Source organism: Crocodylus porosus, unplaced genomic scaffold (assembly GCF_001723895.1).
Source record: "Crocodylus porosus isolate Cpor-Errol unplaced genomic scaffold, CroPor_comp1, whole genome shotgun sequence".
In the NCBI taxonomy this organism is placed as follows: domain Eukaryota; kingdom Metazoa; phylum Chordata; order Crocodylia; family Crocodylidae; genus Crocodylus; species Crocodylus porosus.
The window spans coordinates 4,141,309-4,156,384 of record NW_017728924.1 but is presented as its reverse complement, the minus strand read 5'-3'; the positions used below and the strand labels follow the sequence as shown (position 1 = coordinate 4,156,384).

General features: G+C 41.2%; 1 protein-coding gene across 3 annotated transcripts in view; it reads right to left on the bottom strand.

The window, feature by feature from the left end:
• CUNHXorf57 (chromosome unknown CXorf57 homolog) overlaps window positions 1-14,305 on the bottom strand; it is a 28,995-nt gene extending 14,690 nt beyond the window's left edge. For 2 of the 3 annotated variants that reach the window (XM_019540243.1, XM_019540245.1), the window contains exons 1-10: window positions 13,664-14,305; window positions 11,321-11,463; window positions 10,186-10,378; window positions 7,322-7,430; window positions 6,989-7,080; window positions 6,781-6,903; window positions 3,310-3,414; window positions 2,634-2,813; window positions 1,882-2,042; window positions 954-1,150 (exon numbers count right to left, since the gene is read on the bottom strand). In XM_019540243.1, the coding sequence (XP_019395788.1) occupies window positions 954-1,150; window positions 1,882-2,042; window positions 2,634-2,813; window positions 3,310-3,414; window positions 6,781-6,903; window positions 6,989-7,080; window positions 7,322-7,430; window positions 10,186-10,378; window positions 11,321-11,463; window positions 13,664-14,222 (1,862 nt within the window). In that variant the 5' untranslated portion in view covers window positions 14,223-14,305. The remainder of the gene's footprint in view (window positions 1-953; window positions 1,151-1,881; window positions 2,043-2,633; window positions 2,814-3,309; window positions 3,415-6,780; window positions 6,904-6,988; window positions 7,081-7,321; window positions 7,431-10,185; window positions 10,379-11,320; window positions 11,464-13,663) is intronic. The other variant, XM_019540244.1, reaches the window with a different exon arrangement.
• Between the last annotated feature and the right edge of the window lie 771 nt (window positions 14,306-15,076).

Below are 15,076 nucleotides of genomic sequence, written 5' to 3'. Positions count from 1 at the left end.
AAAATATGGCCCGCTAGAGTTCCATAATATTGACGTATCTCAGTATCTAGCAAGATTTTGCAATACCATACGTATAGGCCTGTTCCAAAGGAAGTGTGGCTTGTCATGACAACCTTAAGAAGGCTCCTCCATGGAATTTGTGTGTGATAAACATATGTTTTACTCTCACTACTAATAAGAGTGCACAAATTGAAATGAAAGTAGTCTGTGACCTCAGTCTTGTGCAAGTTGAGTATGCATATGCATATAAGAGTGCAACTGCCAATACACTGCAAGCAAAACAAAAGCACTATGCATTTTCTTCCTCACGAGGTTACCATGTGACCCTCATTCTTTTGTTATTCTGGAAGCAAAACAGAATTACAAGTAGCAGTTCCTATTATGAACATTTTAGCCAGAAAAAAGGGAAAGGAAAATCATCTGTGTCTCTAAAGTAAATAGAGAAGGTTGTGAAAATATTAGTTCTACTTTACATTTTTGGAAAAAGCTGTATTCTTCGCTACTGTAGCAACATTAATTCTTCAACTAATCACTGTAGAACACACTACTAGAGAGCTAGCTTTTTTTAATTTCAAAATTTGCCAGATTCTGATAGCAGAACAGCATCATCACTGTGAAGTGCTCTCATCTTACGTCAGACCACTGTCAACCTGGGTAGTAGCTGTCAAGTACTACAAGGGAGGGTTTGCACCTCCATATCTACTCCTGAAAATCCTTCTCAGAGGCTTTAGGCTTCAATTCTGTTTCCACTGATTTCCTGTCAGCAAGACCAGGTCTATTCTGAAGAAGGATTATCCATCTTTCAACTGGGTTGTGGATAGTTTCAGTCAACTACCTTCCAATGGGAAGTGTCCTACTAACTCACTAGGGGCTTCTTTTTAAAAACCATGCTATATAAACTATAGGGAACTGAAATGAAACAAATATAACTGCAGTTTATGCAAAAGGCTTACTGTTCAACCTCTAGACAATGCATGATCTTTCTCTTGACTGGACTCTTTCTGGTTAACACAGCTGCATGGTGATGCTGTTCAAGGGGAGCACACCGTGAGTTGGGAACTTCTCTGTCTTCATATTTTCTGTCTTTCCCCTTGTTAACATGATCCTCTTCGGACATCTTAGAATCCTTTACAGTAGTCTTAGATGGTGGCTGGGACAAAAAATAGCAATTAAAGTATAAAATAGTAACCCCTGGCATAAGTGCCAGGAGTGTAGGACGCAAAAGAATTTTACTTGGCATGCGTGCCTTGGGAAAAGCCAGGGCTGTTCTGCCACAACAACGATTGGGCCACTCTGCCGTCTGCCTCTGGCATACCAACACCTTACAAGTTAAGGTTGCAGGTATTTTTGACATTGCCTAAAAACTTTGCTGCCCCTGAACTAAAGCTATTTTGTCTTCAAATGGAAAAACAGATAACAAGTGGTTCTTCAGATACTTTTCCCTACAGTAACTTTTAAAGACACCCAGCTCTCAATCTTTTACCACAATCATACTAGCTATGAGATTTACTTTGCCTGGCTAATCAAGGTTTTTAAAAAACAATTCCGTCTTGAAAGTGGTAGCGTATATTAAAAATAGTTTTCTTGGTCCCCAATTTACTTTAATTAAGCTATTTGATCAATTAATTTAACTTCAGAACACTTACATAAAGCAATTTGATGGAGGACTGTCAGAAAACTTTCACAGGAAACCAGTAAACTTAGGTTGTACAAGTTTTAAACTATGACTTTCAAAATTAAAAAACTTCTTTGCTCTCAGATTCATAAATTAAGTTAATCAAAGACAATGTATATGCTTCTGAATGTAAATGCAAAAGATCTCAATTGTAATTATGATCATAACGTCTTAAGTGTTATACCCTTAATTATCAAGCACTGTACCTGAACTGGTTCCACTCCTGAGGCATCTTGAGCTGCACTGCTACAGCTGACATATCTTATAACACTAATTATTCCCTGAATAGCGAAGCGCCTGTGCTCCCTGTAGTGCAAGTCTTCAAGCTCCCTCTCCATTTCACTTATGGTTTTCAAGACTGATTCAACTGAAAAAAAGCAATTCCCACAAACTCAACATTTTTAAAGAAATACAGTCCCACCAAAATGTATGAATGCTGGACACATACAAGAACATTGAAAAAATATTGTTGCTAAACTTAAAATGTCAAATTGGTCCACAGTTGAACTTTGGAGGAATTTCCCCTTCCATATCATTTGCAGACTACTTGAAGACCAAACCTTTTTAGTCTGCTCAGAAATAATATCAGGTAAATACATAATTATGGGCAAGTAAGTTTCCATTTAATACGCTATGCTGAATTTTATTTAACATCATTGCACTTTATGTTCTTCAGTATGATGAGTTTTCTGAGTTTGAAGATGGAGTAGAATGGAACATCTACAGAGCAAACTCATAAGGACAGATTCACAATCAGTGTGAACCATTACAGATCCACTGTAGTTAACATATCTATAACAATTTACACCAGCAGAAGGTCTGGTCTATCAATAGCAGCTACGGAATCAATTTTTAAGATGCATTTGTGTAACAATTAACATAATGCATTTCTTGACTAAATGCTCTAAAAGAAGGATCCAAAAGAAAGTGGGCATGCACATATATGGGGTGTTTATACCTTTATTTATACTTCTATTGTTTTTACAGTATTCCAGAAAGGTATTTGGCAATGGTGGAAAAGGGTAATATCCACCAATGACAGTTTTCTTCATTTGATCAGCTTCGTTTTGAGTTTTAATCCACCTAATAAAGTTTTTCACTTTGGTATCCTTGGTATATGGTTGACCTTTGTGCCACCCTATTAAAACAAGAGATTTAGGAATTAAAATAAAAGAATTAACCAGGTCACTTCAATTGGCTTCTATCTACAGAAAAAAAAAAATCTATCTTTTCTTTTCTTTTCCTGCATGCGTCTCAGAGAGGAAATCTAACTACTTTCCTGTACCTGCTGAAACTTGGCTAGTCCCAGGTTTTAATCTATTCAATAAGACTTGGATACATTAGGGCATTGGGGCGGAAAAGAGAAACCCATTTTTTTTTAAGAAATAGAAAACTTAACTGTATCCAACCAGGGACAGACTCCAGAGGATTTTTAAAATTGCTTTTCAGTAGAATGGAAGGAGCATGACAAGGTATGCAACAGCGTAATAGCTGAATTTGCTATAAAAGCTGACTGCTGTTCTTCTGTATCAATAAAAGTCACAGAGATATACAACAGCTCCAGGATCTCATTTTCTAAAATGGTAGATGTATAACCACATACAAATGTATTTGCTTAAAACAAATGTATTTACCTGTAATGAATATCTGACTCTCATTCGATGTTGTAAGGTAAATGGGTAATGGATGTTCAGTGTTGTTTCGTACCACTCTCATCTGTGTACACACTAAGTACATCACTAGAGAGAAAGAAAGAAATTCAATTGGTAATAATATATCATTAACAGTATTGCAGTTTCAAAGTTTTCTCATATCAAAGTGGATACTAAAAACAAAGATAGCTTAGCTCTCGGTTCTACAAACCCTGAAATATGTGTTTAATCTTTAACTTTGTATTAAATGATTGCCACGTGGAATCTAACTGGATTTGCAGCTGTTAAAGATGCTACAAGGATATCCTGATGTGTGTTAAGCATGTGTGTGTGTGTACACAAGATTAGGGCCCTAAACAGCTGTGATATGATTAAAGTTAGTAAGTTTACTTTTACTTTTTCTCCCTGGAATGTGATATTCAGGTACAGATTACAAATTAGGCATAACAAACCACCCAGATGCCATAACAGTGTTAACAAAAAACAAGCCCACTCTTCCATTAGGCTGCTTACTAGGTGCACTAGAATAATTTGAACTTTCCCAGGGATATTAATTTAGTACGCTATTTGATTTATGCACAAGAACTTAAGTCTTCATGATTTCCCCAGAACATTCAAAACCATTTCAAATCCACATACTGTGTTAGGCCCTAGGTCCTATATTCTAGCAATCAGAGCTGGATGTGAAGCGCCTTTTTTTTTTTTTTTTTTTTAAATGATTAAGCATTTGGAAGGCAAGAGAGGGAGACGCACTGATTCTATATAATGTGGTTTAAAGGATTTCTCTGGAATGTGACAGACTAGGCTCAAGTCCCTGTTCTGAATCTGGTAGAGAAGGGACTTGAAAATGGGTTTCCAATATCAGCTCCAGAAATACTAGGCTATCAGTTATTCTGGTTGGTTTATTGATTGGTCCTTCTCTATCTTGGTTTTTTCCCCATGAAAATTTTGGAAAGGTCTTAATATTACTTTTCTACTATAAACGAAAAAAGAAATCTTGAAGCTCAGAAGGCTTTGTCCAATGGAGGAACTAGCTAGTTCTTTATCATCAGGCACTGGGAAGAAACAGCCAATGCAAACAACTAGAAGTAACAGTTAAAGTAAGGTACAATTTTACATTTGATTTCACTCGTTTTCATGTCAATTAGTTTGAACAAGAATGTGATGGTTAAAAGAGGTTAACAGCTGTGACGCCATTCATCACAGAAGCCCTACCAATCCATACCTCTTTCCCTTAACTCAGAAACACGGCAGTGACTATTTGATGAGAAACAGCAGTTTATTTCTTTGCCCCTAGCCATAAACTCTCATCATGCTCCACTGGTTAGAGCTGTAGTCACTCACATCACTGATGTTTCTGTGATGCATACTAATCACTGTTGGTAAGGGAAAGAAAGTGCTATTGAAGGTGGTACAGTTGGACAAAAAGATGCATCAACTTCAGTCAAGTTCAAAGCAGAGAAGAAACGCCAAGTACTAAATACCAGAGAATATAAAAATTCCTTAAAAGCTGCTGCAGTCAATGACATGAAAACAAGTAATCTTACCTAGGAATAAAACTATTCAGTTCCGTCTTTTTAATGAGAGCAGGATAAATAGGGTCTGGATTATCTTGACTAAGCAGTTGGAAAAGATATTCAGAAATATATTAGCCAAGTCAACGGAATTTTAAATAAAACAGAGTATTAGTACGTTTCCCAAAGTGCCTTTCAACATGCTTTATCCTTGACATGAAAGTAGTCCCTGGAGTGAATATGCAGTTAATTCCTAATGTTCAGTCAATTCTTAGACTTTGCTAGCGTTGCTGATGTGGGTAAGAAGTGTCATTGCAGTCTTTGTGATATGGACTCTTACCTACTAGGGGTCTAGGCTAAAACCATAGACTTGTTTCATACAAAAATGTCTCAGTCTGCTCTACATACAAATAAGCAGCTTAAAGATGCACATGCTTCATACCCTGCTACCAATCCATCACTTCAGTATATGGTGCAGTTAGATGAAAGTTTTAGATGAAAATTTTCAAATTTGAGTGCTCAAAAGTTACATGTTCAAATCTCTATTTATGCACAAAATGAAGTGCTTGATTTGTAGAGCTGTGCTACTAGTTACTTCAGGCGAAGTCTTACCAATATATTCTCTGAAGTCGAACTATATGCATTCTCTCTATATATTAGAATTCTGACAATAATATGCATTCTAAAACAATTAGAATAAAAAGAGAGTACAGAACATTTCCTTAAATTCTAAGACCCTATTTTCTGGTTCAAAATGGAATGAAGTCAATGTCTCCCACTGATTTCATTGTGTGTTTGATCAGGCTCTAGGACCAGTGCATCACGATTGCTGTGTAGCCATTTCTCCCTGGCTGAGAGATCCTAGAGTTTTAGGCAACTGTTTATCATCCTGAAGTGACTTCAAATATACATTTACCAAGTGTTCTAACCTATCTTTGCAAGTCCCTCAGAAAAGTGAGCCAAGTACTACATGCATCTCAATTATATCCAGATTTTGCATGAGGTACTACATGCATCTCAATTATATCCAGATTCTGCATGCACTCTCTCATCGTGTCTGCCAGTTCTGACAAGTACCAGGGATCAGGGCAGTAGCATAGTCATGGATGAGAGCTAACCAATAACTGCATTAGCCCATCTAACGGATGGTGCGTGTTTCTCCATTTGTTAGTAGATAGTAGTAGCTGGAGGCAGTACTTGGATCCATTGCTTTTATTAGACAATCATGAAGAAAGCAGAATTTCTAAACAGGCCTTACTCTATCTTCATCTGGTCAATATGTTCCTAGCAATGTTTATTGACGTTCCTACAATTATTTCTACCTCAGGTAAACTCAAGAACACAAAGTTCTCTCTTAACAACTCAATGCAGAAACTGAAGATTATGAACAAACAGGGAGCCGTATTAACCTGATTATCCTTCCAAACACTTCATTAGTGCTCTGTGATTTCCACTAGATTCATATTGTTTTCCGAGTGGAGTTTAAAGAGTTATTTGTGACATATAAAGCTCTAAATGGCTTCGAACTTGTTTAGTTGAGAGACTACCTCCCCCTATATAGAACTGACATAGCTATAGAGTCAGTGGACTTTTCTGAGGTGAAGCCCTTCTCGTAAGAGAGAATGGGAGTATCATTCAGATGTTCTCTTATGTACACAGATTCATTTAACTTTGTCTGAACCACAGCAAAACAGCCCATCTTACCTAGATTACTGGGCATGTTATGGCATGATAAGGGTTACCAATCTTATTGAGGGGTGCATTGTTTAGGCTTGCTTTCATTCAGGTCATTTATTTTTTGATTCAGGATAAGAAAAATCTATACTGCTATTTTTTTAAGGTAATGATGTCTGGTGCTTGAAATTCATGCTTAAAAATGTCTTTTGCTTTGAAATAAATATGAAAATACAACTATCATAATATTATAAAAGATAAATACTTGGGTGAATATGTTCAAACACATCTGGCTGAGATGTGGCAAACAATTCCAGTATGAATGGCTGATTTGAGGTCCCATCAATAACATGTACCCAGCGGCTTGTCCAAAAATCTTCACCATGTTCTGTCCAAAACAAACACATACACAATTACACCATTAAAACTATAATGTTTTGTCAAATATTTTAAACAATTTTTATTAAAGAAACCTTTCTTTTTTGTCCGTTCAGACCGTCCCACAAATGTCACAAGGCCAATTACATCACAGGAATGACTGTTCGGTAAGTTATCCAGTTCTGACCTAAAAATAAAAATTGGAGAATTTTTATATATATTATTTTTATACACACACACACACACACACGTATACTTGTTAATGACTCAAAAGGGAAATCACTCAGAAAAATTCCTAAATGACAAACAGAAGAGAAAGGGTGGAGGTGGCGCATAGGAAACAATTATATTTTTTCCTATATCATTCAATATTCAATGTTAATTAACAAAAACTCAGCCTTCAGGAAATACAGAAATCTTTATTTTACCTAGTTATAAACCGGTATTTAACTTCAGGTAATCGCCATTCTGGTTTAACCATTGATTCCGGAACAACAGTAATTTTAGTTGGAGGATCTCGAACATTCAGGCTGATTTCTGGGGGGGGGGGGGAAAGAGGAGAGGGACACAGACAGAACAGTATTTTAAGCATGAAAATGCATTTGAGCAATGGAAAAATTATTTTGACAAAATGAATAAAATGAAACAATTTTATTACATTTTCTAAATTACAAACAGACCCCACTGATTCTAGATCTCTACATGGATAGAGTATGGACTACAACCCTGACAAAGAAAGGGGAAAAAATATATATAGGAAGAGCGCTATATAGACTAGTGGTTCTCAACCTTTTTGTACTTGAGACACTGCTCAAAGACACAAGGCACTCTTTGAAAAATGCCAGCTCTTAGTTTTCACTCCCTTTTTTGGACTTCAGAGCAATTCTCTTGTTGCAAAGAATTCAGATCACAACAGGTCAGAATGATTTTAACATTACAAATTCCTATTTAAAAACAGTTGATCTTGCGAGTCATGTTTGCACACCGAACAGTGCTAACATTGAATGGCACCCCTGAAAGGATGTCAAGGCAGCCAAGGTTGAAACTACTGGTATAGGTCAATCTGTTGGTGGCCAAGGAGGCTTTTTTCAGTACCTTCTGTCAACCACTACTGATATTAATACTGACTGGCTCTTAACCACTCTGTCCACTGGTTCCACCCTCAAAGAGCACCATAATTTTCAGATAAATTCTAAGAGATGAAACAAAAGGAAAGACAGCTGGCACAAGTTCTGATATGAACCCGAGCAGTTATGAACCAGATGTCATGGGGGCAGAAGAGATAGGAAGTTGAGGTTGCATTGCTATTTCCCTCTCCGTGCCATTCCACAGCATCTGCAAAGTTAAACATAGCAAATACAATGGTTCAGGCTGTAGACAGCTTGGTTAACAGAACCATTTTTCATTGGAAACAGGGTTGGGCGATACAAAAAGGGATGGTTTATGGTAGCTGTTTATGCAGGCAATACTCTGAGCTATATGGATAAAAGAATATTCAAATCAAGCCATTTTATACATCTTTGACATCTTAGTAATTTACTATAATATGACATTTCACTGACAGGATCATTCTGAAAAATATAACAAAGTAAATGCATTTTCAGATAGTTATATAAAATGGACCATATCTATTACCCTACAGAGATGCCCCATGACACTTCACCGAGTTACTGTCTTCACTCTCCTACTGTGTAGCTATTACTATTTACAGCCTCTTGGTCTTACTTCTCCTGTTGATTTTGATTGCCCTGCTGTTATTTGCACATTAATGCTTGTGGAATGCCACCAAACCATTAAAAATGGTTTGTTTACATAAGAAGTCCTCTCAGACTGACATATTTTATTATGCCCCTTTGCTGCAGGAAGGTCTGTGACAATTTATAATTATAGTTAGGCTCACTTGTAATCATTAACAGTTTTCATTCATCTTCTTCCCCTCCCCCCACACTGAAATCTCCCTGCCTGGCAGAACAGTTCCCTTTCCTACCAACTCATCATAAACACTTCAGATGTTAAGATCTGGTCTTAAGGCAAAATATATTAGGCAGAAAATACACAGCTTTGAGCAGTACCATATACTGTTTATTTTCATGCAGAGTGGCAACTACATTAGCAAAACTGTCACCACTAATAAAAGACTAAGACACATACACCATCCCTCTCCAATACACAGCTTTGCTTCTTTCAAGGAAATGGAGTGGCTTTTCTAAAAGGGTGGCACTGATTAATTCAAATGCGAGTACATTAGGGAAAGGGAGTTCATTTTCAGGACAGGAGAAAGAATTGCTGATGACAAAGCCTAGGGTGGGGAGGTCAGTACTTTGCATAGAGAGCACTGGCATTCCTTGGCTTTAAATCACACTGGGAAACAGCAGAGAGAAAGTCATTTCCTTCCTCAACAGAATCAGCATATCAAGGGCTCCCTGTGGCACTTCAGTGCATTGGACAAAAGTCACAGACACAAAGGGAGTACATAACGCACCCACCCAGGCTGGGTGCTACACTAACACAGAATATAAACGAATTGGTTTTGCCGCTTTAAAAAAATGTGGGGTTGGGCTGCGCCTAGAAAGCATGTATCAACTGCTATGATCTCATACTTTCCTCTGCTGTATCCTGAAGTGGTGCTAGTTAGCCAAGTCACCCTAACTTGGATAATGAATGAAGTAGGGGTAAAGATGGAGTGGTTTTGCTATACTTGTATTGTTACAGAATCATACAGGTTAACAGCTGCATCATGAGTATCCTTTGACTTGATACAATTGTTATCCTTTGATCTGATGCATTTGTCTACACCCAAGTTAACTAATAAAGTTGTTTTGTTTTAAAAAAGCTGTCTGTTGTCACTACAAACATCTGCTGGTTGCAGAGACCCCAGAGTATCCAAAGGAGGCTCAAGTTTTGTATTCAATGAAACAGCTGCAATATAAAGAGGAGTCCTTCAGCTAGGGACTCCTGGATGAACAGAGCTACAGGACTCTTCCCCCTTACAAAACATGGAAGCATACAGCCTTACACTTACATGGATACACTTCTCAAGAGACTAAACATTGGCAGCAAACTGGCCCTACAGATCTGCAAGGGGGTGTAAGTCCAAGACTCGGTGCTCCAGGAAACCCCATCAATGTCCTGTGCGTTTCACCAGCTTTTATACGGGAACGGGACGTACACAAGCAAGTCAGCTGAAAGGCTACCTAATCTTACTATGGCTCCTGTAACTGTCAGCTGTAATAATACTTTCTTTATACAGCTACATTTAATTGAATCGGAACAGATTTCTGGAATACTTAACCAATTGTAGCAAATCTCTTCATCTGTGAATCCCCTGGGGTTGGCTGTGTTTTAAATGGATAACTGGTTTTGATAGCATACTGTTCAAGCAGCAGCACTGTGCCAACCTTCATACTGTTATACCATTCAGGACATAAGGAATTCCACAAAACCATCGACATCATGCCTGAACTGTCAGCAACTTCAAAATAAGCCTAAGAGAGGGGGAAAAAAATAAGTGTTTGACCTTTGGTTACACAGAAGAGAACAACTGTTGTTTTTAAATAACGATTACAATTCCCACTGACTTGACAGCAGTTTGCCTAGTAGTTTCAATACTAGTCAGACTTACTTGAAGCCATAGTTTGCATCAAGTAGTTAAATTCAACAAGAGGAGTGCAAGAAATCTATACCTCCCTGCATGAGCTTCCAACTGATGTACTTATTTCTGTTCTTAGCACTGCTAGGTGCTGAAAGGACAGAAGGAGTTACAATCACTTTCACCTTATTCTGTGCCCCTTTTAGGTGGTTAAGGAAATACCCTGGGTATGGGTATACAAGAAAATAAGAATTAGAAAATGCAGAGAAAAAGTAAAGCGGATTATTAGCTCATCAGGCATCAATAAAGATTTATGAAAAAGACAGGCTTAATGGCATTAGTGCACCATTCACGTTAATAAAGATACTTGCAAACTTTAAAGGATCAAACTAACAACTTATTACTCACTCTGCACCTTAACGACATTTTTCTCCCCTCCCAAACAAACACACAGATTCAATCACCTAAAAGACAACTTGTCATGATGCTCTAGAGAATTTTGCTATCTGTGATGAAGAGTAACTTGCATAACTCAATAAAACATCACCCTCGGAAATCCTTGCCACTCGCATAAATGCTAGACCATCACGGCTACATCATTACTCTTACACTACCGTTATTTGTGACTGTCAGTCACCAAACTGTGGGTTCAATCATGAAATCACATCTACCTAGGTTTATCAGTTCCATATTTTAAATAGATAAGCTTTTATAAAAGTAACATTTTCAGAGTTAATTTGTTACTGAATGCATGAACCTTAACCATATGGGAATAAAATTGCTTCCATGTATTTTAGAGCTACTCATATGAGAGGTCTAATTCATCTTGCTCTTTTACCTGATATGGAACATCCAGTCTTTTGTCAGGTTTCCCATAGTACCTCAGTCTAGATTTGTGCATGATTCTCACAAGCAAGGGACGGAAGTGAATTCTGTTTCTCCAGCTCATTTCCAGATGACCAAGGGAAATTAATTTGGATGCTATGGAAAAATCAAAATGATAAAATAGTTCATAAAGTCAGATCTTAACATGTCTGGTGGCAAACGTGCTGCATAAATTGCATCTGTGGCAAACTATTTCCTAGGCAAACAAAATGCTGTGCATTTTTATAAAGTTTCTATCATAAGAAGCTGTTTGCTAATGTCACACATGAAAGCACTAGTACCACATTTCCAGCACATAAACCATCACCATGAGCAGTGGAAAACTATTCTAAAACATACACAGTTCAATGAATGAGGCCCCTGGTCATGCAGCAAGTTCTGCGTGACACCACCTGGCACTTCTCTACACAAAGCACAATTCACATTTCCATGCACTAGCAGGGCTGCCTGTAGCAAATATCTCCTTATGGGACCTGCACTGCAATTCATATATTTCGGCTCAGATTTCACTTCAAATATGGATGTAGGCCCCTGTTTAAAAATAAGATTCTGAGAAAACACTTTTGGACACCCTGAAAGATCAGGAACCAGCTAGTGGCTCTTAATTTAAGATGTTTTCCCAAATATATAGAAACAAAGCAGGGATATTTTTTAACTATGTTGCAATCTAGGTTTATGTCTGGGGGGAAGGAAACATAACCTTTCACTTGTTGAGATCAAGCATGTATTTGTTAAGCAAACAACACAACAGGGCCCTGTCTCTGATCTGGGGTTTTTATTCTCTCCTTCTCGTGCACATCCTTTCACATCATCAAATGACATGAACTTCAGCTTGCTAAAGCTGTTACCCATCTAAGGTAAGTAACTGTTAATCAACAAACAACAGAAATAATTTCTGTGACTTTTGTTGTGGACCCTGTCAAACAAAGGCAACAGAAGTACATGCTTCCCAAGGTACGGCCTCTTGAGAAATGTCAGCTAGGTGATCCACAGGACAGGTCAATTTTCCATGGCCTGGATTCTGGGCCTGACACTGTGGCCCCTGCTACATGTTACACATATTATGCAATTAACTGGTTAAACATACAATAAATTTAGGCTGGCCACACGTGCAAAGTAATTATTACATGATAAAAATCACTACCCAATACCCAACTACAAAAAAAGAGCCAACCATCTACAAAGTTAGTGCTTGAAAATGCATAACAACTCAATGGCTGGTTTCTATCCAGCTATCATTTGAACGTATGGCAATGCCCAGTGAACAAGACCCTAAGGTGAATTCACAGAATCATAGAGAAGCAGAGCTGGAAGTGACCTCCAGAGGTCATCTAGTCCAACCCCTTGCCTGGGGCAGGATCATTCCTATTCAAATCATCCTATACAGATCCATAATTTAAACTCTTGGTAAAACTGCCATCAACTCTGCCACGGGTAACAGGGAATCGCGGTAGCCAACATCCTGCTTCTGTTAATACACACTCACAAGATCTTAGGGAGAAGGCCATGCCCCCCGCTGCAGAGGAATGCAACCACGACGCCCCAGTCTGTACCAATCTGACCAAAAGTAAAATTCTTTTCTGACCCTAAATCTGCTGAGCGAACTTACCCTGACCAGAAGGGCAAAACACTTTAGCCATGAATTTCTGGCTTTGGTTCCAGCAAGAGCACAGGCACAGCCCAGATACAATCCCTAGCTCTGACTGCAGCCAACACCCAATGTCTCTAAGGGAGGCTTAAAAAAACGCTGATGCAGGTAGTGGGGGGAAGCAGGCTCAGAAGCCTGGGAAATCCTCATGGTAGGGCATAGGCATAGCTATGCCCAGGTCATCCCTGACCAGTGCCTGATCAGCATCCTTTTGAAGCCCTTCAGTGATGGCGAGTCCACAACTCCCCACAGCATCTCTTCCACAGCCTCACTGCTCTAAAAGTGAAGACGCTTTTCTTGAGATCCAACTTAAACCTACATGGCTGCAACTTCAGGCCATGGGTCCATGGCCAACTGCAGCAAGAGAGGAGAGGCGCATACCCTCCTCTTTACCCTTCTTCAAGTATTTGAGACTGCCAACAGGCCCCCTCTCAATCGCCTTTTAGACTAGCTGATCATGGTGAGCTCTTTCAGCCTCTTCTCACGTGACCTTGCAATCATCTTAGGCGCCAGCAACTGGACCCTCACGAACATCTCCATGTCCTTTTTGAAACGTGGAGCCCAGAAGCACAGCCGAGGCTCCAGACGAGGCCTAACTGCTGCTGAGGAGAGAGGCGCTACCACCGCCCATGTGCCGGCGCCACTCACCCTCGACGTCGACCTGGCCTGGTGGCTTCTCGACCACCCACAGGTCACCGTACGGGTCCTCGTTGTTCCACAGGGGAAGGAAATGCTTCCTCCCACCCTTCAGGGGCAGCCGGTGGCTCTCAGCGGGCGGTGCCCTCCAGCCCGGGGCTGCAGCCGGGAGGTCGCCCACCACCTCCAGCTGCTCCAGGCACAGGAAGCCGTGGCCCAGCTGCCGCTCCTCGTACAGGTAGAAGCAGCGCATGACGCGCACCTGGCAACCAGCCCGCAGGGCGCCACGCTGCACCAGGCGATGCAGGGGGGGTGCCAGGTGGCACTGGCGCTGGCAGGCGCTGTCCGCCAGGGTCACATCGTAGTGGTACTGGGGGCAGGCAGGTGGCGAGACAGCTGCCCCAGGGCCCTCGCCCAGGTACCGCTCCACAGCCACCACCGCCAGGGGCAGGGCAGGCTGCGGGGCCGGGCCTAGGGGCGGCTCCTGGGTCACCTTGTGCAGCCAGGAGCCCCGCAGCCCCGCCCCCGCCTCCTCCACAGCAGCAGGGGGGGCGCTGCCCGGCTCCTGCATGGCCGCCCGCCCCTCACAGCGCCCGAGGCGGCGGTGGGCGGGGCCAGGCTGGACCCCCTCCCCTCAGCGCGCAGCCCCGCGCGCCGCCATGCTGGCCGCGCTCGAAACACCCAACTGCCGGGTACGGGGACGGGGCGTGGCCGCGTTCGAGACGCCGGACGGCCGCGGGGGGGGCGGGGCCACGTTCGAAACGCCCAACTGCCGCGCTCGAGGGGTGGGGTGGGGCTCCGTTCGAAACGGCTAACGGCCGCGCGGCGGTCCCACCTCCCGCCTGTGGCTCCTCAGTGGTCCCCCGGCTGTCACCCTCTTTCCCCGCAGCCGGCTGTAGCCATCGCTAGCTGTTGCTCCTCTGTGGAGCAGGCTCAGCGCGTCGGGTCCGCTCGGCAGCGGCGGATTGCCGGCATGGCGCTTCCACATATAAAAATGCCTTGCCTGCCTAGCTCCAGCTGCTTCTAAAGGTTTTTTTAATCGGTCGCTATTGCTAATGGCTGTCACGACAGGTCTCGATCCACAGTAGGCTGGAGCCGTCTATTGCTAATTAGTTGCTACCTCTAGCTAATGACCTGGCGATCACTATCTTTTCCATTGCTACCTATCCATACAGCAAGCTATCTATCCCGATCTATTGCTAATCGCTGTGGGCATTTATACGCTTATTTACTTCTCCGATTCGTGGAGTCTGCTCTGCCCGTGAGCTGAGGTGTATACGGGGCAAAATGCACGTCAGCACGCAGAAAATGCACATCACGCACGAAATGCACGTCAGCGTGCAGAAAATGGCAGTGCGCTTATACACGAGGGCACCTTTGAGGTGTTTTTGTTCAAAAGCACGCCGTCTGCTTTTTGTGGCGTTT